Genomic DNA, 26,046 nt, shown 5'->3' on the forward strand with positions numbered 1-26,046 from the left:
ATTTATTTAATTTATATGATACCATTATCTACACATGTTTTACATTTTATGAATGTGTATTTATTTATTTTCCCATGCCATTTTCAAATACAAAAGTTAAATTTTATTTATTTCATTTATCTACATATTTATTTAAAAGAAATTATATGTTGGTAAACATAACCAACTACCAACACTTATATTGGTTTGTTACACATGTGTAGATAACTTACCTACACATAACGAAAATTTACCACATGTGTGGGTACTTTAATATATAATTGATCGCCAAATTTTTGGGGGAAACTTCCCACCAACGAAAAGTGTGGCTAAAACGTATTACCAACACATATTAAGTGTTAGTTATTATGAAAATGTATCATGGACCATTACCAACACAAATTCAAACATGTGTAGGTATTTACTTACATATTTAAATGTGTAGGTAAATTATGTGTGGGTAAGCACCCTAATTTCTTGTAGTGAAAACACATAATAACACCGTATATTGAGCCAATCCCGTGCAATATACCTATGATTCTTGTACTACATATGTGCAATCAGACAGATACAAGCTAGTATCAACACTTTGTTACTCGATTTACACAAAAAAAAAACACATATAATTCGATTTAAAAAAACACACAAAAAATAGAGTATATTGCATATGTGAACTGATATAAATGCAATAATTTTGATTTACAAACAAAACACGCAATAACACCATATATTGAGCCAATTCCGTGCAATACACCTATGATTCTTGTACTACATATGTGCAATCAGACAGTTACGAGCTAGTATCAACACATTGTTACTTGATTTATACAAAAAAACACGCATAATTTGATTTACAAAAAAAAAACACAAAAAACAGAGTATATTGCATATGCGAACTGATATAAACACAATAATTTCGATTTAGAAACAAAACACACAATAAATCGTATATTGAGCCAATTTCATGCAATACACCTATGATTCTTGTACTACATATGTGCAATCAGACAGATACGAGCTGGTATCAACACATTGTTACTCGATTTACACAAAAAAAAACACACATAAACATAGAATCGACTACTATTTTTTACGATTCACTGTAATACGAATGATATACACATGATACGCATGATAAGACCTTGTAGGAACAATTACCTGATGGTGTTCTTTAGTGTAATCAACTGATTTCGCAATGAATCAGACAAATTTTGCAGTTAGATAGGACGAACCCTAGGTTAGGGAGATGGTGTGCGAGCGATAGAGAGAGAGCGAATACACATATATTTTGTATGCCCAATTTACCCTTGTCTTTTTAAAACCCCAATTTTTTTGTTTCTTTTTTCACTCCTTTAATTATTATAATCCATATATTTGAAGGAGTTCTCTAGTTCTCTCATTTGTGGGAGTTCTCTCTAGATCTTACCCTTATATATATAAATTTATATATATATATATATATATATATATATATATATATATCTTAAATTATTATATATAAACGAAACCTTTAAAAGCTCTTTGTCTGCTTCCTACATTTGTTTCAAGCTACCTTATTTTTTTATTTGTAAATGGAGGTTTCTCATGCATTTTACCCGAATTCACGGGTACGAGTCTCACCAAACCCAGATAACCTTTAAATGGATTATATGATCTTGTTATATTAAAAATTATTTCATCAAATATTTGATATGAAAATCCTATAAAATAGGGATATAATAAAAACTAATAATAACCAATTTAAAAAAAAGATATTATTTATAACTTATGAACAATTTTATATTAAAAAACAAGCGATCATAGGTTTCATTAAACCTATTCAATAAAGAGGATTTGTACCAAAAGAATAGGCTTTCTACCCCTTTTGAAGAACTCTGTCTGGCAGGACAGCTCACGTCTATTGGACCTGGTGATGAGCCTATTCTCTGTGATGAGGGCTGGATGGTCTTTTTATACCCTAATTGTAATACGGTGTGCGTGTGCTACCCTGATGAATATTATTAGAGAAAAGGTAGGGGTCGTAGTTGTTGAACGGATTAGTATTTTATTGATAGCGTAGAAGTCGCGTATTGCTTTGAAGCGGGTTAATCAAGTTACTTACCTTTAGTAGATTAGTCAGCCAAGAATCAAATATCTGAGTTCTGGGTTTAGAAATAGGAGGTAGGATAGTTCCAATACGAATAGGTAGACTAGTAGCTATCGCAGTTCGATGGAGCTATCTGAAGAGCATATGAAGACTTTAGAAATGGATTGCAGCGAGTTACCTTACGGTAAGGAAAGTGCTGTCTAGCGGGTCTCTTTTACCCGCTAAGCTTACATGTATAGGCAAGGGTCTTTTTAGCCTCAAAGGCGCGCTTCACTATAGAGATTTCTCCCATAAATCCAGTAGGTTAAAGACACTATGGAGTCTTCGACCCCAAAGTATGTGTCTGCGGGTGGAAGCAGCGTGGTGAGGGGGATGGGTGGCGCTCTCTTGCCGATCAGTTTGGGCAGCTTACCTTACCGGTCAGTTGTATTATAGAAAGAAGAAAGAGGTCGATAGAAATGAAATCAGACTAGCAGCAATCTTCGATTCTGATCTCATATTAGGAGAAGAAGTGGACTGGGAAGGTAAATCAGTTTAGAAGGTGAAGAGGTTTGATTGATAACAAGGGCAAGAAAGATTCATTAACAAGGGAATCGCGAACCAGAAGCGCTCGAAAGACGACCTCAACACAAGGAGAATGGATGAGGAATCGAACAAGGTGGGATCCAAACAGAGGGAATAGAGGATTAATAACACAGTGTTAAAGCAAGTCCCAAGAACGAGGAGAAAGAAGATAGCCCAAAGCGAAAGGCCTACAACTAGAGCCAAGTAGACAGATAGCCTTGATGGGACTGGGGAACCAATCAGTCCCCAAGCAGGCCCAAGTATCGGTGATTAGACGTAGGGTTTGCTCCTTTCCTCTAGCCTCACCTCCCCTATCGCTTACCGTTAACTGCTACTACAGCTCCCAAAGATATTTTCCCGCTAAAGAAAAGCCGGAAATCGCATCGATACTGTCTTTGATTCTATCCTCTTTCTAAAGATAGATAAGCAAGGTTTTTCTCACTACTGGAAAGAAGCCAACCTATATAGCTTTTAAACGAGTTATAATCTCTTATTTATTTATGATTCTCTTTCATTATCAAACCTTAAGTATATTATTAACTTATTTACAATAAAGAAAATTAATATATATATATATATATATATATATATATTAACATGATCCAATGATTATTATGATTTAATAATTCTTTCACACACAATTACATTAAAATATATAGGAAGAAAATAAAGGGTTAACACCCAAATATTAGAGATTAATTTAGTTTATCATACAATTTGAGGTATATAGTAAGAGAATGAGGACTCTAATATTGTAAAAGCGAAAATAAGGACCCTTACATTTTTCAACTTCTTGTAGATGTTTTACAAATATCCTTTTTAGCTCTTTATATTTGTTTTATCTTTTCTTTTTTTAAATAGATACTGCTATTAAATTAAAAGATGAAAGTTGAAGTCCTAATCTAATATCACAAAATTTGTTTGAACTCATCAACAGTGTGCACGGTTTGATTATTTGTCTCAACCGAATTAACCAATTAGTTTTCGGTTAATTGGTTTGGTTTACTTTACATTTTTGGCTTTCTGTTCGGTTCGGCAAATTTTGCTTAATAAAACAACTTCAAATTTGGAATATTATTTTTTTACATAGAAATTCACCTATAGTATTAAAACAAAACCGTTCTTTCACATGTTCTTCAATTAGAGTAGACAACTAGGTACCAACCAATATTATTACCATTTATAGAGTTACTAACATAGTTACAAATATAACTTTAATTGCTGTATTAATGAGGTTTTTAAATATTTATGAATTATTAAATTTTGTTTATCGCGATTTATATCTTATTAATACATAAGATATGCTATTATGTATATTATTAAATTTAACTTTTTTGTTGTATTTTTTAACCATCCGTATATTGGACGGTCTACATCATAGTATATGAAATGAAGGTATAAATATAATAAATGAAGATATAAATAAGTAAAATGATGGTATAAAACATAAAATATAGGGATGAAAATTATAATATATGACAATATGAATGATTTAGTTTGGTTCAATTTCGATTAACTTATAGAAAAAAAAAGACTAGATAACCATTTTTGGTTAATTATGTGTTTTATGTTTGTTCGTTTAATATCCACTCAAACGTTTTATAACTAATTTAAGTCTAGAATGAATTATGTGAAATCTGCTCTTAACCTATGTAAATTTATTACTTTTACTGTCAACGTATATAATTCAATAATAGACATCAAATAAATTCAAAGGAAGGAATGTGAAATATGGGATACGTTTTTGTATAAAATCGGTTGGCCGACATCATTTTGTAAGTAATTGTGGTTGACGCGGTTAAGGAAATTTGCTTGACTTTTGAGGATGTGTCGCTTTTCCTTTTTTCCTCTTTATTCCAACATTCCACTAAACAACTCTTTGGAGGGGCTGTTAGTCGAGATCCCTACTTTATTAAGGAGTTGGCGAGGCGGAGAGCATCTTGTGCAGTTGATTTTATGAAACTCTTACCTTGCCTTAGGGATCCCCAGAGCGAACTCCTCCTGCTTAGGTCTTGCATGGGGGTTGCTAAGTTGCTTTTTGGGTTACGAACATGCCACCCCCATATGATGGATGATGCGATATCCTGTTTGATAAGGGCTTCGAGAAACCATCGAAGACATAGTTGTATGTGGAGGCCCGTTCTTTGGTGATCTTCAGTGGCGACTACCGATGCGCTTGGGGGGTTTAGGCCTTCTTTTGGCTCATGATGTTGGGGTTTATGCTTTTGTAGCGTCGATGGCTCAGTCTTGGAAGCTACAGAATCACATCTTAAGGAATAGCGGAGTTGTCGACCTGGACTCAGACTACGTGCAGGCCCTGGAACGCCTAAATGGCGCTCTCCCAGACTTTGACATTGGCGGTTTCTCTAATAAGGACACCGCTCCACCAAAGCCTCAAAAAACTTTGGCGAATGCCCTTTTTGGCAAAATCGCTCAGAGCTTGGGAGAAGTTTTTGGATTGCCCCCCCCCCCCCCCCCGACAGAAGGCGATTATTGAATGCTTACAAGGTCCTCATGCCCAAGATTTACTGACCGTTATTCCGATTGATGGCTTGGGCCAAAGCATGTCTGCGGTCGAGTATAGGGTCATTCTTAAGGACCATTTGATGGTCCCAATGTACCCAGAAGACGAAACATGTCCGATCTGCCGTAAGGCTTGCCTAGATAAATTCGGAGAGCATGCGGTTCATTGCAAGGAGATGCCTGGGTTCAAATACCGACATGATTGGGTGCGGGACGTTCTTTGGGACATCTTAAGGCGAGCTGGGATATCAGCTAATTAAAAGGAAGCCCCCTTAAACTTCCTTACCATGGAAGGGAGATCCACTCTACGACCGTCAGATTTGCTCGTCTTTGGCTGGGCCGGGGGAAAACACGCTTGTGTTGACCTCACAGGGGTATCTCCTTTAGCTGGTTTGAGGGATAATGGGTTTGTAGCTGGGCAAGCAATGAAAAGGGATGAAACGAAGAAGGTGGAGAAACATGCTAAAGCCTGCGAAGAGAACCAACATGTTTTTGTCCCTCTGGCTTTTGATACCTTTGGCTCCTTAGCACCGGAAGCTATCCTAACCAGGGTCCAACGGGTTGTGCATAGAAATGTGTCGACTCCAAAGGGGCAGGGGTATGCCTTTAGCAGGTTAGAGTTTGCAATTCAGAAAGGGGTGGCGGCGCAGCTTGTTGCCCGCCTACCTGCTATATTGATGTAATATCTATGTTTCTATATAATGAAAAATGAGTTTTATTTAAAAAAAAAAACCTATTATCCGATTACAATAAAGACAGGTAAACGTACAACAAGATACGCCGTATTCATTTTCGAATGGTAAAATTGATCATAGTGAATTTAAAGTTGTGGGTAATTACACAACATCAATGAATTATTGTGTACAAACTTATAAACGCATCTTTATGTGATAATATTTTGTAATGAAGCGCATGGACTTTAAAGTTTTGAGCAAATTGTTAACCATTCAAACCAACAAGTTTAGTTAAATAGATGAGAACTTAAATTACATTTCACCCCTTTTAAGTTTGTCAAATAGCGCATTAATAAACGCATCATGTTTTTCAGATCTTGCTTCTTCTCTCATCATTCGATGTTCTTCGCGCTCTCTCCACCTTTGTTCCAACATTATTCTTTCGTTTTCAATGGACTCCATCTTTTGTTTCCATTCCATCTCCTTCATTCTCCTCTCTTTTTCTTTTTCTTCAAATGCTTTCATCCATTGCATCTCAATTTGCATTTGTTGCTTCGTGAATTCGTCTAGTATCTCCTTCAAGTTATAAGAAGTGCTACTACCACTAAGATTGTTTGCAATGCTACTCTTTATAGCTTTGTTTTTCTTGGTTTTGCCACCATTCAACTTTTCTGGATCACTCTCTTCAATGTCATTTTCATAGTCATCACTTGAAGACAACTGCGTTGTTCTCTTTTTAGATCCGCTCACTTGTTCCTTTGCATCCATCCATAGCACATTTTGCATTCGAGCCTCAAATATCGCTTGCAAATCATTGAAGAACGGAAATTGTAGCCTCATAGCTTCATCTTCCATCATTTCACATCCCTAAAATTTTCATTCCAAGAAAGCAACCTTAGTTTTTACAATTACATATCATAAACATATATAGTCACTAGATGATTATGAAAACGAAAACTAGCTAGCTAGACGTACAGTATACATCAAATGACTTGAAGAAGGAAAACTCTAACAACTTATTCTTTAAAAACAGTTTCTGTTGCTAATTGAAGTATAATAACAAAAGGAATAGATATAGTCATTAAGAAATCTCCTATATATATCCAACAGATAAACTCCACAAAATTAATCAACCAAAATTACTATCTAGATCAGTCAAACTATTTGGAAAGTTATTATGAACAAACATTTGCTAACTGAAGTATGATGACATGTATGTATATATTGTGGTTGTATCCAAATTAATTTTATAATATAACAGTTCATATTATCAGATATATTCATATTTTTTAAATTAATATTATTTTACTATGCATAAAATTTATTGTTAACTAGCTTAAACACATAGCTTAAAAAAAGACAACTTTTTTAAAGAGGTAACAATTTTGCCTTTTAACTTGCATTTATGTGAGTTTTGTGATGATAATTTAAACAGTATAGCATGAGAAATTTATTAAATAATATAAGTACAAAAAATACGATGACCAATTATATTAATCAACGGAAAATGTAAAATATGGAAGATCAATATTCTCTAAGATATATGAGTAATTAGATATATATGTTAGACACTATAGCTTAACTTCAAATCTAGTAGTATGTGGTTTCAACGGTGAATTTGAATAAGTGTTGTTTGCAAAGAGAAATAGTGTTAAAATCACACACAACACGCAAATCTAGGGGTTTAAAGAAGATTTCCGAACGAATTTATCTCCTTCAAAACTCAAAACGAAGATCATTTGAAAGAGTAAATCAAACATCTTGTACAAATGGTTCGCATTCAATATACAAGAGGCAAAATACACACTATATGCGACAGTACTTAGTCGGTCTCAACAAACTATTGCTTCATAACGATTGTAGAAACACGATTGTTACTGTGTTAGTGTTTGGTGAATCTTTATGATTCATAACATAAATGTTATGTCTTTAAAAACTTTTACGTTTTCTTTTAGCAATAAAATCAAAAGAAAGAGACACTAAATGAGTAAAACTAGAATTTTCCACCCCAAAATTTATTTAGGGTTTGAAAGAAGGTAGAGTTCACGTGGGTTAACGAGTCCGGTCCTGAAAAGTGAAAACTCTGTCTAGGGTTTGAAAGAGGCTTGTTTAAGTCAAAAAGAAGGTACAAATAATATTATAGGGTTTGTAACAAAAGACTTAGCCACCAAACTCTTTCCCTGATCATAATCATTTTGCAGATTAAATCTAAATACCTAACACATAAACACAAAGTATATACACAAACCTTATAACGTGTTACAAGATTCTTCCATTTGGCTTTGCACTGCTCCGCACTGCGATTGTACCCGCTATCCATCATCTTTCTCGCCATTACTTCCCATAGGAGTTTATTACGCTTCGTTTCCGTAAAATTCTCATCCATTCCAGCGCGTATCATCAAGAAATCACGTGTTTCTTGGACACTCCATTGAAGAATCCGATCGCTGGTTATGTTTGGATCCGCACTGCCGACAATATGGTGAAGGTGTCCATGCTCCATATGATTATGAAAATCTATGGATAGCTAGTTTGAATGCAATTTGTTGGTTATTATGAGAGGAATTAAAAAGATAGGATGTGGAAGAAGCACAAGGCTTTATATGATAGATTTTGCCGTGTGTGTATGAATTCAAGGTGTGAAAATGGTTAATTGGACAGATACGAATAATATTTCTTCGTCAGGTGGTAAAATGAATGCAAGTTTGATTTTGTAGTTTTGTTGCGTTTTAAAAAAGGGAAACTATTAAAACGAAATGTGTTCAGATGCATTGTTTATGTATAATCAAAAATTCTATAATAGCCATTTTGACCACTAATCTTTCTAAGACTTACAATTCTGTATCTAAAATACCTGTTTTAACTTTTAATAACCCTATAAAAGCATGTTATGTGTAAGCAAAATGGTCAATCCATCTGTTTTAAAAAAAATATCCGACTGCTTTTGAAAAATCTGAGCAAATTAGTTAAACTAATATACCCTTCATTATTCCCCCCAATTCCCGATCCCAAAGAGTGAATCTCCGACCAATTAAATTAATATAATCACATTCTCTATTAAAAATCGGTATTTTTTTTAGAATGACGACTTCTTTTTATTTAGACTGTCACACACTTTAAATTGGAGAGTATCGTTTCCTACTCTGGCTAAACTATTTTGTCTAAATAGTGCCCAACGCTGGCTTCAGAATTTGACTTGAGTGTTTCCCCGGGAAACTATACCGCCGCCTGCCACTTGACAGCCGTTGTACCGCTACAAGAGCATAAATCTCTGGCGCAACACATGGTGGGACGAAATTCTCCACTTTGTAAAATGAAGAATAAAACTGGTCAAATTTTCTTTTAAAAAAGTTACTATTATAAAAATGGTCAGACCGACTGTTTTTCTATATACATGGAGTGATTTAAATGGCTAACAAAAGTAATCGGCGGTCATCAAAAACTCGTCAGATCTGACTCAATTCTAGACAGGACGGTTTAGAAGTGACCATCTTAAAGATTTTTTGAACAAGCTAGTGTTGGGTTTATGGAGGCTTAATTAGGTCTGGTAGAAGACATCTTTGTGGCAGATTAATTAAATAAAGACTAGTGGCAGGCTTGACCCATATTATTTAATTATGGCCTATTATTAGTTTCTTGGAGATTAAGTTGTAAACTCTAATCATGTATCTATTTATACTTATTCTTGTACTTGTAATTTCTTATCACGAGTGAGGCAGTAGCAATAATAAAATACCCTGGTTGCAGCTTGTGGACGTAGATCAGATTAGACCGAACCACGTTAAATTCTCATGTTCGTTTATTGCTTTCGCGTGTGTGTTCGGTTCATGTGTGCGTTTAATCCTACCAAGTGGTATCAGAGCTGGGTTACGTTTACACATCGGAGTACACATTCCTGAGAGAAAATATTCGTGTCAGACTTGGTTTTGTATTGGCAGCCGGCCGTACGTTTCATCGAAGTTGGTCACGGTATTTGAATCTCCTTTTCTTTTTTTTTTTTTTGTGTTTGATAAAGGACAAAAAGGAAAGAAGTAATGAAGGTGTTTTTTGTCTTATGTGAATGCATCACAGCCGCCACCATCACAACTCCTTCACCATATGTTATTTTGCAATTAATTATTGTTTGAATTAATTGTTTTGTGTTTGAGAATAACTACAGCCTGTGCTAACTTTGAACCATTCACTATCAATAATTGTTAACCATTTATTTGGGATTATTGATAAAGTTTAAACAAGTCGTAAATCCAGGAGTGATCTCTGTTCACTATTTCACGCTGCCACCGATCAGGGGTACAAATTTACGGTAGTTTCGCTGAATAGTTTGTCGAGTTCGTTCAAGGTTGTCATCGATTATTCCAGGTTCTGTTTTTTTTATTTGTTTGTTTTAGTTGGTTCAAGTAATACTGGTTGTATTGGTCGGTTTTGGAGTAGTAGGTTATCATATTTGGTTCTGGGGTTGATTGAGTTTTGGCATATTTACCGGGTAGTTTAGACATGTAGTTTTGTTTAACAGAGTTTAGTAGAACAACAATTAAGTAAAGGCCTGTGCCATTGTGTTCCTGTCTCTATTTTTATCTAGGTTTTTGCTTAGTCATTGTCATGGCAGAAGATGGAAAGGTTATTATACAGAAGTTTGATGGGAAAAAAGTTTGGTTGGTGGAAGATGCAGGTTGAAGCGCTACTTTGTCAGAAAGACTTGGATGTAGTGCTAGAAGATAAACAACCAAAAAACATGCCAAAAGCAGATTGGAAGAAGTTTGACAAGAAGGCTAGGGCTTGTATTACTTTCTATTTGTCAGAAGATGTGGCATTTAACATCATCAAAGAAACCACAGCCCGTGGTATGATGGATGCACTATCCAACATGTATGAGAAGCCTTCGACAGCAAATAAGGTCTACCTTATCCGGGAGCTAGTGACAACCAGAAGGAAAGAGGGTGGGTCAGTTACAACGCATATTAATAATCTTAATTCGAACCTCTCCTGCTTAGTTTCAATCGGTATTAAGTTTGATGATTAAGTTCAAGGTCTTTAGTTATTATCCTCTTTGCCCGACAGGTGGTCGCAAACAGTGACTGCGGTTTGTAGTTCGTCTACAAAAATTACTTTTGATGGGATTCGGGATTTGATTCTTGGAGAAGATTCAAGACATAGAAGTTCAGGTGAATCAGCAGGTAATATATTAGTCACGGAAGGCAGAGGTATGGGAAAACAACAAGGCAGTGGGAGCAGGAAGATGAGTCAATCTAGGACTCGTAAAGATATTGAATGCTGGGGTTGTAAATAGAAGGGACACTTTAGGAATCAGTGTCCGAATGATAAGAATGAAAAGAAAGAAGTCAACACTGCAGAAGAATGCCAAGAGGATGAGTTTTTAGTTCTTAGTGTTGATGATAATGTTGATTTCTGGGTCATGGATTCTGGTGCTTCATTTCATGCTACCCACAGCAGTGAAGCATTGCAGAATATGAAGGAAGGTGATTTTGGTAAGGTTAAACTGGCGAACAGATGTTCTTGATGTTACGGGCATGTGTGAAATGAATTTAGTTACTTCAGCCGGTTTATGGACCTTGAAGGATGTCAGAGTGATTCCAAGCTTAAAGAAAAAGTTGATTTCTGTCGGGCAGTTGGATGAAGAGGGACATGAGGTTAAATTTGGGAACAGGCAGTGTAAAGTTGTAAAAGGAAATCTTATCATTGCTCGAGGAAGAAAGAAGGGTTCATTGTATATGATTAGTTTATCGTCTGAGGGAGTGACCAACCCAGTTCAGAAGAAGACCAAAGTACGGTTCACAGAGTCTAGTTGGCAGAAGAAGGTTTGTGTTGCAGGAGATAAATCCAGAGCCACAGGTCAGATTCAGGTTGAACGTGCTAGAAGAGGTTCAGAAAAACCAGTAAGAGGTTTTCGTGGCAGTGGGAGCACTGGCAGTCAGTCAGTAAAAGCTTTTGCCAGAGTTGCCAGACAGTGGGTTAAGAGAACCAGTATTTCAGCGGTTAAAGTCTCTCCAGAAGATTACCTGCTTAATATGGAGAGTGTTGTTTGTTCTCAAGGTATTCCAGGATTTGGCAGTTCGTGTAAGTGGGAGCCGATAGGGACAGAGAATGAGTCATTGGCAGTTGTAGCCATGACTGATGTGTTGGAGCTCGGGGGAGCTTAAATGGGAGTTCATGTTAATTGATGAGAAGGCAGATGCAACCTGGAAAACAAGGAAGATTACAAGAGGTACAAGCAATCATCGGTAGGCAGTTTGAAGATTATCAAGCCTCCAAGTGGGAGATTGTTGGGTTTATGGAGGCTTAATTGGGTCCGGTAGAAGACATCTTTGGGGCAGATTAATTAAATGAATACTAGTGCCAGGCCTGACCCATATTAATTAATTATGGCCCATTATTAGTTTCTTGGAGATTAAGTTGTAAACCATAATCATGTATCTATTTATACTTAGCCTTGTACTTGTAATTCCTTATCACGAGTGAGACAGCATCAATAATAAAATACCCTGCTTGCAGCCTGTGGATGTAGATAAGTTTAGAGTGAACCACGTTAAATCCTCGTGTTCGTTTATTGCTTTCGCATGTGTTTTCGGTTCGTGTGTGCGTTTAATCCTAACAACTAGGTGATTAATCTTCAAAATTGGTTAGTCAACTTGACCATCTTGAGGATTTTCTTTATATATATTGTGCAAATATGTACTACATCAAATTAAAGTTATAATATATAATGGAAGAAAGCAAATGACTTCTGAGTTTGTTTGGCGTCTACCCTCATTTTCATCTTTTTACGCGGAGTCCTTGATATTTCTTTATGTAAATTAACTTTTTCAGTTTAAAAAAGTTAACTTTCTAATTTTTTTTTTACAAATATAATAATATATAATATTTCTGACCAAAATCAGAATTATAAATATCTTATTAATTAAAAACAAATCAACATTAATTAAAAATATAGATATACTTTGTTGAAAAGTAAAAAAAGGTATTAAAGTTTATTTAATTTGTTAATCATAAAACAACTTAGATCATGTAACGCTGAGTTTCTTATGATCGTTATTTTAAGAAACTTAGATAATATAGAATTAAAAAAAGGTGTGCGTTCTAATTATCAGCTGGCCTTCTAATATTCCTCCTCGTTAATTTTTTGCCTGCCCATATGAGTTTAGGGTTTATTTTCACTTCAGGATTTCCTAACGATATGAAGAATTATACTAGGATATTAATTTCATCTTATGCGGTTTCAATTCATTCTTGTAAGCCTTTGAGTCTAAAATTAACCAAATTACAGGTTCAACAGTCGCCAAAATCAAAGAGCCAAAAGCAGCCGGTATCGACGACACGAAAATCGTTTCAAATCAATTAAAGTTCGTTAATCCATGTTTGTGTAATAGTTTGTTTTTAATAGGTCGCGACAACTCTCAACTTTTTTTCATGTTCCTAATAAAAGTTTTTCAGATTTTGTATTAAAAGTACAACTTTTGTATAATTATGAACTAGTAGTATACTCGCGCGATGCTGCGCTGATGACAATATGTTTAAACAGATTTTTAGTAGTTACAACCTTTTAAACATATAACATGATAAAGTTTTTTCAAAAAATGCATATTACTTTTTGTATGTTACAATTACTATACGAATCATTAAAACCAAGTTTTATATGATCGAAACTCATTTTGCGAGAGCATTTTGACCTAAACTAAATCTATTATGGTAGTCATGGTTATTTGGTAAGTCTTTTAAAACTTTCATGCACAACCAAAGATTTAATGTTCACTCACAGGCAAAACTGATAATTTCTTCAAATGACCAGAATTTGTTTTGCATACAATTAATATGACCCGAACCAAAACCTATCTTTTTAAAGATGAATCGAACGCATTATGCTTACAATATGTTTTAACCAGAATCAAAGTTACAGTTTATTTTTAATGTCTCAAACTCATTTTACTTATTACCCATCTTAATCTGAACAAAACTTTATTTTTTTATAATGACCCTTTTGGCTTACATCCCATTATAACTCGAACCCGTTTTAACATATCAAAGTCCTCGATCGTTAACCCGGAAGAATAAAAATATTAAAAAAATGATCGAAACTCATTTTACTGGGAATTTTGACCTGAACCAAATCTACTATGTTAGTCAAGGTTATTTGGAAGTCTTTTGAAATCTTCATAAACGACCAAAGATTTAATATCCACCCAGATCCAAAATTGATATTTTTTTAAATGACCTGGATTCATCTTGAATATAATTGTTTTGACGCAAACCAAAACCATTTTTTAAGATGTCGAACTCATTATGCTTATAACATGTTTTAACTAGAACCAAGATTGACAACTTTTTATTTCTTAAACGACTCAAACTCATTTTATTTATTGCATGTTTTGGCCTAAACAAGATTTTAAACTTTTTTTTTATGATGACCTAAACTTATTTGGCTTACATCCAGTTATAACTCGAAGGCATTTTGACCTGTCAGAGTCCTCAATCGTTGACCCACAACAATTAAATTATTTTAAAGAAAATGATCAAAACTCATTTTGATGGCATTTTGACTTGAACCAAATTTGATATTTTTATAAATGACACGAAATCATTTTGGTTATAAGTTTATAACATGCGCACCAATATTCTTACATTGGAACGTCGACAAAAATAAACACGTCGTGATTGTATGTTTGAAATCTAATAAAACGTATTATATTCAAAGATATGAATCAAAATCAAATTAAGGAAAAAAAATATATGATTATATGGGTAAACTTAAGGGGATTGAAAAGTAATTATTAATTAAATTTATAAAAGTTGAGTATAGTTGAAGGGTTAAATTTGTAATTATATTTTAGATTCATAATTGCATATTTGAGTTGTACTATTATGCTTAATTGACTTGTACATTATAATTAACACCTCAAAATAAAACAAAATTTACGTAGAAATGTCAACAAAAATAAGCATATTGCAATGGTAAGTTCGTTTTGATTTAAGAAACAATATATTAAAAAATATTTAAGAAATAAAAAATTTAAATGAATTTGTCAATTAAATGGGTAAAGATGGAGAGTTTATGTGTAACTACCTTACAAATTACCAAAGTTGTATTAAAGTTGAATGATCATTTTTGTAACTATTTTCTAAAGTAAACATTCTTAACCGTACATGATGCCAAAAATACTATATTGCCCTCAAAATTTCAAAATTTTTATGCATTAGTGATTGTATTTTATGCATTATTGATTTTATCTCTTAAAATTTAAGAGGTCATTCATTCATGCTTTATATATAGTATAGATGATCTTATACATCGTTACCATAAATATGTATGGACTAAGATTGTTGAAAAGGAAAAAGAGACGTGGTCGAGAGATTGTGTTTACTACTTGGTGGTTCATTTGGAGAACTCGAAACGAGGTTATTTTTGGCTCCCGTGAAGGTTATAGAGATCTTATTTTTAATTCCATTGTTTCGGTTTATTTTTTATGGATTTCATCTCGTAATGTTGAGTTACATTTGAACTGGGTAGAGTGGCTCAGAAACCTTTTGCTCCATGTATAATTCTTGTCCTTCGGGTTAGGCTTTTCTAACCCGAAGTTTTGTTATTTCGAGTTTGCTTTTCAAAAAAAAAATATTCCGCTTCAGTTTGAGTGGGAAGCTGACGAACGCTTATACTATCTTGAAAAGTTGTGAAGATTTATCTAGGCAAGGCTTTTACGAAGATATCGGTGTACTGAAATATAGATGGCACGGGAAGGATGCGGATAAGACCGAGACATAACTTTTCTCAGACAAAATAAATTTCAATTTCAACATGTTTTGTTCGTTGATATTGTATCGGATTCTAAGATAGGGAAAGAACTAAACAACAAAGATGCTGTCATAATAAACAATCGTCGGCTTAGATAAATGGGTATTTAACTTGACCAGTAGGTTACGTAGCCAAGTAGTTTCAGCGACAGCGTTGGCCACCCTTCGGCACTATGCTTCAGCGCTCGATCTCGAACCAAGGGCTGTCGCTTTGACGACTAAGAAACTAAATTATCTCCCAAAAACATGCAATATCCCCACGCTGACCGTTTAGAGTCATCTCAGCCACCCCAACCTGCATTTGAGTACGGTCATAACTCAAGTGTCTTAGACGGCATAAGCCAGATCCTAAAGTCAATAGTGCTACTGATATATTCAGAATAATCCGTTTCATAAAAAAAGACCAGACTCTCGAGGATCATGCATAAAGAGATAAACCCGTTAGACCGCATAAGTATTGTTGAGCCTCGTAAATATAAGGGATTGCAAATGTACTGGCAAGAGCACGATATTCGGAACCAACATGTAACTGGTTCCCGTCCTTAGCGCTGAGTTTAGAGAAGGTGTCTACTGGTGTCGCCCATGGTTTGCATGATGTCATATCCGCATAGTCAATAATTTCCTTAGCATATGCAACTTGAGACAAAAATAACCCATTATGATAATCGGTAATAGTGATACCCAAAAAAATGGTGTAAGGCCTTAAGATCACTCATGGAAAATTCTTTTGAGAGTGTGTTAATAAGTTAGGACCCGATGTGGTAAGAATTATATCATCCACATAAAATAATAGGCATGCGATAATGCAGAAGTCCGCCGTCTAACCTGTTTGCAGAAAAATAAAAGGGACGGTGGAGACTTGTCGTTCCCATTCAAACCATCACCAAACACGATCGTAGTCATTATCTTCTTCATCATAAAAACGTTGACCACCATCATCCTCATCACTTACCACCAGTCACTATCATACACCACCATCTCCACTACCGCAAACGATACCGTCTCTGGTCACAACTCCATCTAAAGCAATTACGGTATGTTATCTCTCATTCAATTTTTAAAAAATCGTTCATAGCTTGAATTATGGTTAGGCTTACTATTTTTTTTCTTATTTAGTTTCAATGACTTTGATTCGTTTTAAAAAATGAAATTGATAAGTTTTGGGCCAATTAACTCAACCCGATCCAAACACTTATAAATATTACATCTTAATTCAAACGGGTCGTGTTTAAGTTTAAAAGTCGCGTTAAACTCATTAACCCAGTTCGCCTGATTTTTCTACTTAACAGAATAGGTAGCGGACTATTGCGGGATGACATGCGGTCTATGTTGAACCTAGAAAAGAACTGACAGCCAAAAACCAAACAATGATGGTTCAAACATATGTTGTTCTCCGTTAAATTTTTTGTCAAACTACAACTCCTAAACAACGACTAGTAAAGTGTTGATATAAAAGAATTGAAGACATAACAACTATTCTACAAACTATTGAAGATCTAAAAGACTGAAGATAAACAAGTGATGGTTCATACATTAGTTGTTTCAACAAAGATTAGTAGTTTTAATAGGATCTTTAATAGAAAGTTGTTGTATGAGTTCCTCAATAGTTTGTAACAGAACTGGTTAGATGTCGTTTTCACCTTTAGCTCATCAATAGTTTAACACTTGTATAAAATGAAAAAGAGAGTCTCTTCTTCATTAAAACTTTACACATCACACATTCACTTGATCAGAGTACCTTTGTACTTAACTTCAGTGAATGACGAGCTAAGGTTGATGGGGAGCAATAGATTGTAAGCATTCAATTATAATTAATACAAAGCTGTTTTTCATTACAAAACCTCTTATGGCTTGATTTTCGCTACTTATTAACTTTCATAATACTAATTGATTCATAATTCATTATGGATTCAATTAAAGTGATACTAATCCAGTCAAATTTTTAGATCAGTTGTTTACTATTCTATTGTTGAAACTTGTGTTCATGGTTTCAAGTTTAGTTATGTATTTTGATCCCAACAATTGGTATCAGAGCTTCGGAAATCTGAAATTAACTTTTAACAAAAACTCTGTTGTATATCTTTGTTGTTGTTGAGAAACCTGTAAAACTGATATCATGTGATTTGTCACACCCCAACCTAAGGCGGAAATGCTGGGGCGTGGGCTGATTGCTCACAGCTCTCAAGGTACTGTCATGCAATAATAAAGGTGAATATATATTAATTTTTATTAAATATTCAAATAATTCAATTATAAAGTATGAAATCCATAATCATACAACAATATAACTTATATCACAAATGATCTTGATTAAAATTTTTTTAACTTAAATTCTTCACTAAGTCTTCACCAAATCTTGCAACTAATTCGAATAATAACCTGCGTATGCGTATAAAATAGAAAGGCTTGTCAACAACACATGTTGAGTGAGTAAATCAACAGTGTAAGACACTACAATAATAATATATAATAAATAAAGAAAAATGCAAGCTATCTGTGAGATAAACAATTTAACCGAATGAGCAAGTAAATATGTTGTCGGTAAGGTCGATGCTAGATGAACTGGACGATGGCTAACACGACGGGCGTTTGATTATTCTGGTATGAGAATATGTTGGACCTCTCCGAAATGTATTTAAATAAAGCAAGTAAGCAAATAACAAGTTAGGCATAAACTGATATACACACAAGGATTAAACAGCGGCGGTCCTGAATACTAGATGATAGTTAAATACGGTAAATACGCATATGCCCCCAAAATATTTAAAATAAATAAAAAGGGGAGTGATTACTCACCTTAAGAATTAAGCAAGAGACATGATACGTTAGGAAAACAAAAATTGACTTGGAATGAGAGGATTAGACATGTTTTGCTAGATCTAAACCTCTTAGAGGACATGGTTGAGGATAGGAATTCTTGGAGACTTAGAATTAAGGCTAAGGATTTATAAGGAAAAAACACTACCTTAGAGGTTTTTCTTTTACCTTATTTTGGTCACACACCATTATGTTTTTCTCTTTTCATATATTTCTATATTTTTATCTATACATGTATTGGTATTATTAATTTTACTACGTGCTATTATCAATTCTGTCAGGTCCCCGATTTCAGCTGGATCTTACATAATCATGTCATAACTCACACAGATTAATGTGCCGACAAGAGAGTTAATGACGGGTTGCTATATTTTGAAAGATTAATGTTTGTTAAAGGCGGAATCAATAACAAACATGATAGTTGCAATTAATAATCTAAGGTATAAAGAACACACAGGATTCACTCAAAAAATTTCCATATATATAATATAAAATCATACAAAGTGGATAATCGATTTGGGATTTAAGGAATCCTAGGACAGCCGTCACACAATATTCTCTCTCAATAAATGTGTCTGTCTATCCTTATCCATGTGTCTTGGGCGGCGTGCCATAAAACATTCTATTTATAGGCCTGCCACCCTATGACAGCTGTCATTCATTCTAGAAACCCTAAATACAACGTACATATTCAAAATTACATATTCAAAATAAACTAAGTGTAAAACAAGTTTTCTGGGTAGGCTTTTCATCAAACTTCTCATTCCGAGTACGCTGTGTACTCTGCCATCCTTCATGACTTGGTAACATAGAAGTGTGCCCGAGATCAGTTTCTGGATAGACTTTTCTTGAAATTTTACCAAGTAAAATACTCACCGGGTATACTTCAGTCATCTTGGCTTTGTCAAACTTTGCCCGACAAGTCCTTACGAGCAACCTTGTTCTTCAATGATCCATTTCAACTCTTTGCTATAAAGTAACTTATTTGCAAAGTGTACTCGGGAGTATAATACCTTGCTTGAGTTGAACCTTGCCCGATGTTACTTAGAGATATTCCAATTTCATCAAGCCTACTTGGATCATATTTATTAATGAATACCTTGCCCGGTCTTCCAATCACTTGGCCTCTTGGACTTGGTTAACCAAACCTTACTCGGAAGAGTAATATACTTGGTTCTGAAGAACAGACTTGCTTGATACAGTGAACCATGCCCGGATTTACATAAACTAGTGTACCTTTCCCGGCAATGCACTAATTTGCAAACTCTGCTCGGATATCCACTAAAGAAGACTACTTGAAGTAAACCTTGCCCGATAGACAAAATATCGTACCCGGCTAAGTAAAAGCTTGCTCGGATGTCTAAGGTGTGCCCGGATCCATACTTAGCAAATTCTGAGGAGGTTGAGAAGATTCCAATCTTCCATGTACTTCATTTAGGTCAAATCTATTACTCAACAATCTCCCCTTATGTCAATTTCTTGACTCAACAATCTCCCCCTAGATTGGAACACCTCAGCTGACTCAAAACACTTCTATGGTTACTTACACTTGGTCAAAATAGCTTTCATCTTGAAAATATTAAGGGCTTGGTAGTGAGTGTGACTTTCTGGTATTGCCAAGTCCCTTATATCCATTAGATCTTCATTGTGCAGGCAGGTTAAGTCTTCATCCTTTTTAATGATCCCCAGAATTTTTCCATCCGAATTCCTCAGTACAAAATGATTATCATTCTCTTTTAATTCAATGTCAGCTATAATCCCAGTTTTCTGTACTGTGTAATTGGGGCGTCTCATTCTTCTTCCCAGACTTATACATGTATTCAAGTTGGACAATGGATTCTCATCTCTGAAGGTCATCTGAAAGTCTCTTTCAGCTATGTCCATTCTTTTCAGCTTTGCAGTCCTTTTTGACTTGTGAGACTGAATCAACCTCCAGCTCCTCTTTTCTTTTAAGAATTTGAATCCTTTTCCAGCTTCTTCATACAAGTATTTTGACAGATCATTCATCTGTCTACCTGCCATTTTGCTTCTGTCTCTGTAATCATACAATCTGAGAGTGGCCATTCTATCCAACTGTTCTTCATTGTAGTCACGAAAGTCACTCCTAACCACAATCTCTCTCAGCAATCTGCTTTCCATAATCAATTTTAAAGATTCAGTAACTGAGTCAAAGTACAGTTCCCTAGGAAGATCCGCATCAGACTGTGGTCTTGTTGTTCTTTGTTGTGCAGAACTGCTTGACTCACCTCTTCCTCCTTGACCTCTTCCTCCTTGTGGAATTCTTCTTGAAATAGGAGGTCTGAAGGGAATGGACTTCTTTGGTTTTTCAGGCCTCAAGTTAAAAACATTAATGTATACAGCCTCTACCATCTCTGTTGGTAGATTGGCAAGTTCAACCACATTGTGTCCTACTGCTTTAAGTTCTTTTAAAATTTTATCCATGTCAGGAGTTCTTGCCAATCCAGCAGGTACAAACCTACCATCAGCATACTATCTTGGGTTCTCTCCTTCCCTTAAGGCTTTCTCCCATTCATTCTTTTGAAGATAAAAGAGGGTCTTCAAATCTTCCTTTTCCAAGACATTGAAGCCTGCTTCAGTCATTCCTCTTTGATTTATCATTATGTTTCTTAGAATGTTTATCATTTCTTCATTTTCCCAAGGGAGAAATGGTTCATCCTCAGGTTCAGGCTTAGGTTCCTCTGGGATGGGTGTTTCAACCGTAGGCACTTCATCTGGTTTTTCCTTTTCAGCCTGTTTCTTTTGTTTCTCCCTCAAAGTTTGGATTCTTCTCTTCTTTGCTTGAGGTTCATCAGTTGGTTCAGCCTGTTTGGCAGAGCTCTCAGTTTGGACCCTCTTCAGTTTTTCTTTTCTTTTCAGTTTGTTGAATTGGTCTAACACTGATTCTCTTGATAGATTCTCAACAATCTCAGGCTTCATACCTCTTTCCAGTAAATAACCACACATGCCTTCAAACTTTTTCTTCAACTCCTCCATCTTTTCCAGTTTCTCATTTTCTATGACAAACTGAAAATTTTTCTTACTTTTTTCAGACACTCATCACGACTTGACTCAAATTTTCGGGACGAAAATTCTTTAACATGGGAATGATGTGACAATCGTCAATTCCAGGTTAACTCCGTTAACTCAACTCCGTCAATTCAAAGTTAAGATCATTGAATCTATAACGCACACTTCATTACATTTAAACTAGGGTTTAAATGACGCTTAACACTTACTACATGTGTAGTCTTTCGGGAGTTGCACCGAAACGCAAACGAGTTGACGCAAATGATCGGTGAATAAACAAAAAACGTCAAAACAATAATTATGTGATAATTATGTGTTAAATTTATGTGTTATGTGATAACATGGTTATAAACGTTAACTCAAGACGTAAACTAGTTATTTAAGTCAGAAAAACAACAATTGAAAGCGGAGGGGCCAAAGTGTAACATAGTATTCTATAAATATATCATTAACAACCAAACCCTAACTTATTATTATTCTTCTCCCTAACCCTGATCGGAAACCCAAGCCCCCCTCCCCTTGGCTGCCGTCGACATACACTCACATATACACCATCAATTCAAGCTTGTGATTGAAGAATTAGGTGCTAGGAAGGTATAATCGATTATCCTATACATCCTTATTACTTGATTTTGATGTTTAATGGGTTAATTGAAAACCCTAGCTGCCGATTTCATGTGTACATATAACCAATATGATTGTTGTTGATTTGTTAATGATTTGATAACTAGATTGAATATTGCTACACGTTAATTGTTGTGTCTTTGATTTGAGTTCAAACAAAAACCCTAATCATGTATGTAATGTGTAATTGATGTGCATGGATGGTGTTTATGGAGTCTAGAGTGTTATATGAATGCATGATAGTTCATAGATTGTTAATATGTTGAGTTTGGATGCAAACAGTTTCTGGACAGAATGTTTTATTGATGTTTAAGTGACTGTAACGAAGTGTAAATGTGAAAATTGGTTGAGATTATTGGTACTACAGTAAACTAGGTTAAGTCTAGTTTCTATAGAGTATAAATTTGTAATTTTTGGACAAGTAAAGGTTAACTTTTATGATTTTACAAAAACGTTGTGCAAAGCTGAGCTGTTAGACCTGCTGGTAGGTTGTTTTGTAAATGTTATATCTCATGAACTACGAGACCAATTTGGTTGGTTCCACTTCTGGAAGTTGACTTATTGAGTTAGGAACCTAACCTAAGTGGTCTTGCATTTATTGGATTTTTCGTTTAACGGGAATTGCAAATAACATTCTGTTACGCATGAATTTGATTGTTATGAGTTTGATGTAATGATTGATTGTGAGAAAAATATGAAGAATAAAAATATAATAAAATATGTTCTGGAAACCTAAGACATATATGCTTCTGTGATGATTTTTGGTAAATTAATTGAGATGCTATGATCGGTGGAATAGTACAATCTTTCAAGTAGAATTTCTGTCTCGGTGAAACTAGCTGCTGAGTTTTTGTGAAAATGCATGAAACATTATACTTGCTAATTTATTATCGTGTTTTGACCAAATTGCCCTTGAGGGGAATGATTGCAAGTTAATTATCGTGTTTTGACCAAATTGCCCTTGAGGGGAATGATTGCAAGTTAATTATCGTGTTTTGACCAAATTGCCCTTGAGGGGAATGATTGCAAGTTAATTGTCGTGTTTTGACCAAAATGCCCTTGCGGGGAATAATAGCTAATTGATTGTAATGATTTTACCAAATTGCCCTCGTGGGGAATAGTTGCTAGTTAATTGTTATGTGTTGACCAGATTGCCCTTACGGGGAGTAATTGCTAGTGATGTACTTTATTAATACGTGAGACGTAAATAATTGCTTACACGTGTAACGTATCACAAATACACTTGTTAAAGTCACACACGATTCACAAACGAAACACGAAACATGTTATGTGCATAGGTATTATGTGCCGGGTCTAGAGACTCGATAATATTCCGACACTTAGAAAAATCTCTTTGTTGTTTTAGAACGCTAGAGAGAGTTTTTCTGTGACGCACATCTTGGTGATTTAATTTGGGAATTTCTTCGCAAACAGTGAGTTTCACTTTCCCCTTTTAAACTCTTTAAACGCTTTTCTCTTGGGTGAGATATCATACTCCGAACGCATTTTAGATTTTGTTAATATAGATTATATATCACTTGTAAAGACTAAGTGGCAAACGCGTAAACTAAAGTCCTTCATAACATCGAACCGGTTAATATTTGGATAATAGCGAGTCACTGTTGAGTAGTACTACTGGGTTTGACAAACCCCACCCAACACTAAACTCGACTGGAGGTCGAGCGGGTGTAATCTTGGCTAAACACATACCATGGTCTGGATGACCTGGTGGCAAGGCAAATTGATAAACAGTCAGCTTCGATGTTGAACACTTAGTAATACTTGCTTTATAGGCTAGCTACCTATAGATATATAATTGACATAACACTATCTGGTAACGCAAAACGCTTAACGCAAAACGCTGTAACGCAAAACGCTGTAACGCACAACGCTTAACGCAAAACGCTGAACGCAAACGCTAAACATTTATTTTTATATAAACTTGTGAACTCACCAACCTTGTGTTGACACTTTTAGTATGTTATTCTCAGGTAGCCGAGGCGGGGCGCGCGGTTTAGGAACATGCATTGCTTGAAAACGCTTTTGTTATGCAAACTTATTTTTAACGGTTATCATTGGTTTTAAGTCGTCCTGCGTGACGCAACTTTTGGTTAAAGGTTTTTACGCTTCCGCATTTAATTACTCGTAAACGTTTTCATGGTTTTGAAACTATGTTTTATGGTTTGATTATAACTGATGATTCCGATCCTGTTAGTTCACACCCTCTGACGGTAAAACTCCGTTAGTGGATTTTGAGGGTGTGACAGATTGGTATCAGATTCGTTGGTTATAGCGAACTAGAAGCTGCATGCATACTAGACTATAACCGCGACGACCCATTAGTTATAATGATACGCACTGCATAGGTTTGTGTAGTCTTGTCACCTTATCTCTTTACCTCTTTCACTCATACGCGCGCGAATACACGGCTTACCTGTAGGAATGTCGACACCGCCAACCTCATCATCATCTGATCCGATGACTCATGCTCACGGGAAGGAACCGCAGTTACCTACCGCATCGCCACCCCGAGTAGTCCCGGAACTCGAAGCTCCCGCACCGAAGAGGTACCGCTTATCCGGAGGCATATACGAAAACGACGTTAGCTGGGATTGGTACCCTAACATGATTAGACGTATGGTCTATCGCGAGCAAGTTCCCCCGTTACCTCACCCGAACCATCCTGCTTATCCCAACACCCTACCACCCATAACCGAACCTGTAGCGAGTTCTCGTAGCTGTTGTTTCATGTTTGGAGCGTGATGTGGGTTACATGCGCTATACGAGAGCCAACGTTTCCGGACTGTTAAAAGACGGAACCGAGACTAAGGAGGAGATTGCCCACATGGCAGCGGCAATGAAGGAAATGCAAGAGGCTAGTGATCAACAGATGAAGATCAAGAGAAAGATGCAAGCCGAGATGATAGACTTGCAAGAGCAACTCCATGTAGCAAGGACCCGAACCGAGATAGCTCTAGAGCGTTGCGATGTCTTACAAATGCAACTTGCTCAGAACGCAGCCGAACCTGAGGCAGAGCCTAAAGAGGAACCTGAAAAAGATCCCGAAGAGGAGCCCGAGGAGGATCCCGAGGAGGAACCTGAAGAAGAACCAAAGGAAGAACCGGCTGAGGAGGAGGCACACTCAGAGGTGTCCTCAGACGATGACATCTAGACACGGTAGTGGTAATATCAACTTGACTGCAGCAGAACTCCAAACTCTGCTGAACGACCATGCAGCGGCCGCTTTAGCCGCACATATTCAGAATCAAGCTAGAGGTCCAAGTGGAACGTGTACCTTCAAGAACTACCTTGACTGCAAGCCCAGTACGTTCAAGGGCACCGAGGGAGCTATAGGCTTCTTGCGTTGGGCTGAGAAGGCCGAGTCGGCATTTGAGATGTGCAATTGTCCCCCTGCTAGTAGGGTCAAATTCGCTGCTGGAACACTTGAGGATTCTGCCCTCACTTGGTGGAATTCGAACGTGCAGATCCTTGGATTGGAACTGGCTAACGCAATGAACTGGGAGGAGTTCAAAAACATGATGCGAGAGGAGTAGTGTCCGAGAGAGGAGATTTCGAAGTTAGAGTCAGAATTTTGGTCACTGAAGATGGTGGGCTCGGAAATCGAAGCCTACACTACCCGTTCGCACGAGTTAGTGGTGATGTGTCCGCGGATGGTAGATCCGCCGAGTAAGAGGATTGAAATGTACATTGATGGGTTAGCACCGCAGATTCAGGGCATGGTGACGTCTTCCAGACCAGCCACCATACAACAAGCGATCCGTTTAGCTCACAAACTGACGGATCAGGCTGTGACCCAAGGTGCGTTACCACCTAGGGGTTCGACCGTTAAAGCCCGTGACAACCAGAGTAACGACAATAACATCAACAGCAACCCGAACAGCGGGAAGAGGAAGTTTGACAACACCAAATCTTCATCCTCGAACCTCCCAC

At 36.0% G+C, this 26,046-nt stretch overlaps 1 protein-coding gene across 1 annotated transcript; it reads right to left on the reverse strand.

The window, feature by feature from the left end:
* Window positions 1-5,995: 5,995 nt before the first annotated feature.
* LOC143579582 (trihelix transcription factor GT-3b-like) lies at window positions 5,996-8,554 on the reverse strand. Its single transcript, XM_077062838.1, has 2 exons — window positions 8,075-8,554; window positions 5,996-6,693 (listed from the first exon to the last, which is right to left on the reverse strand). The coding sequence occupies exons 1-2, from the start codon at window positions 8,327-8,329 to the stop codon at window positions 6,139-6,141; spliced, it is 810 nt and encodes a 269-aa protein (XP_076918953.1). The 5' UTR covers window positions 8,330-8,554; the 3' UTR covers window positions 5,996-6,138.
* Window positions 8,555-26,046: the final 17,492 nt, after the last annotated feature.

The sequence above is a fragment of the Bidens hawaiensis genome, unplaced genomic scaffold, assembly GCF_021521415.1.
Source record: "Bidens hawaiensis isolate Kalapana, Puna unplaced genomic scaffold, B.hawaiensis_p1.1 tig00029877_1, whole genome shotgun sequence".
NCBI lineage: Eukaryota > Viridiplantae > Streptophyta > Magnoliopsida > Asterales > Asteraceae > Bidens > Bidens hawaiensis.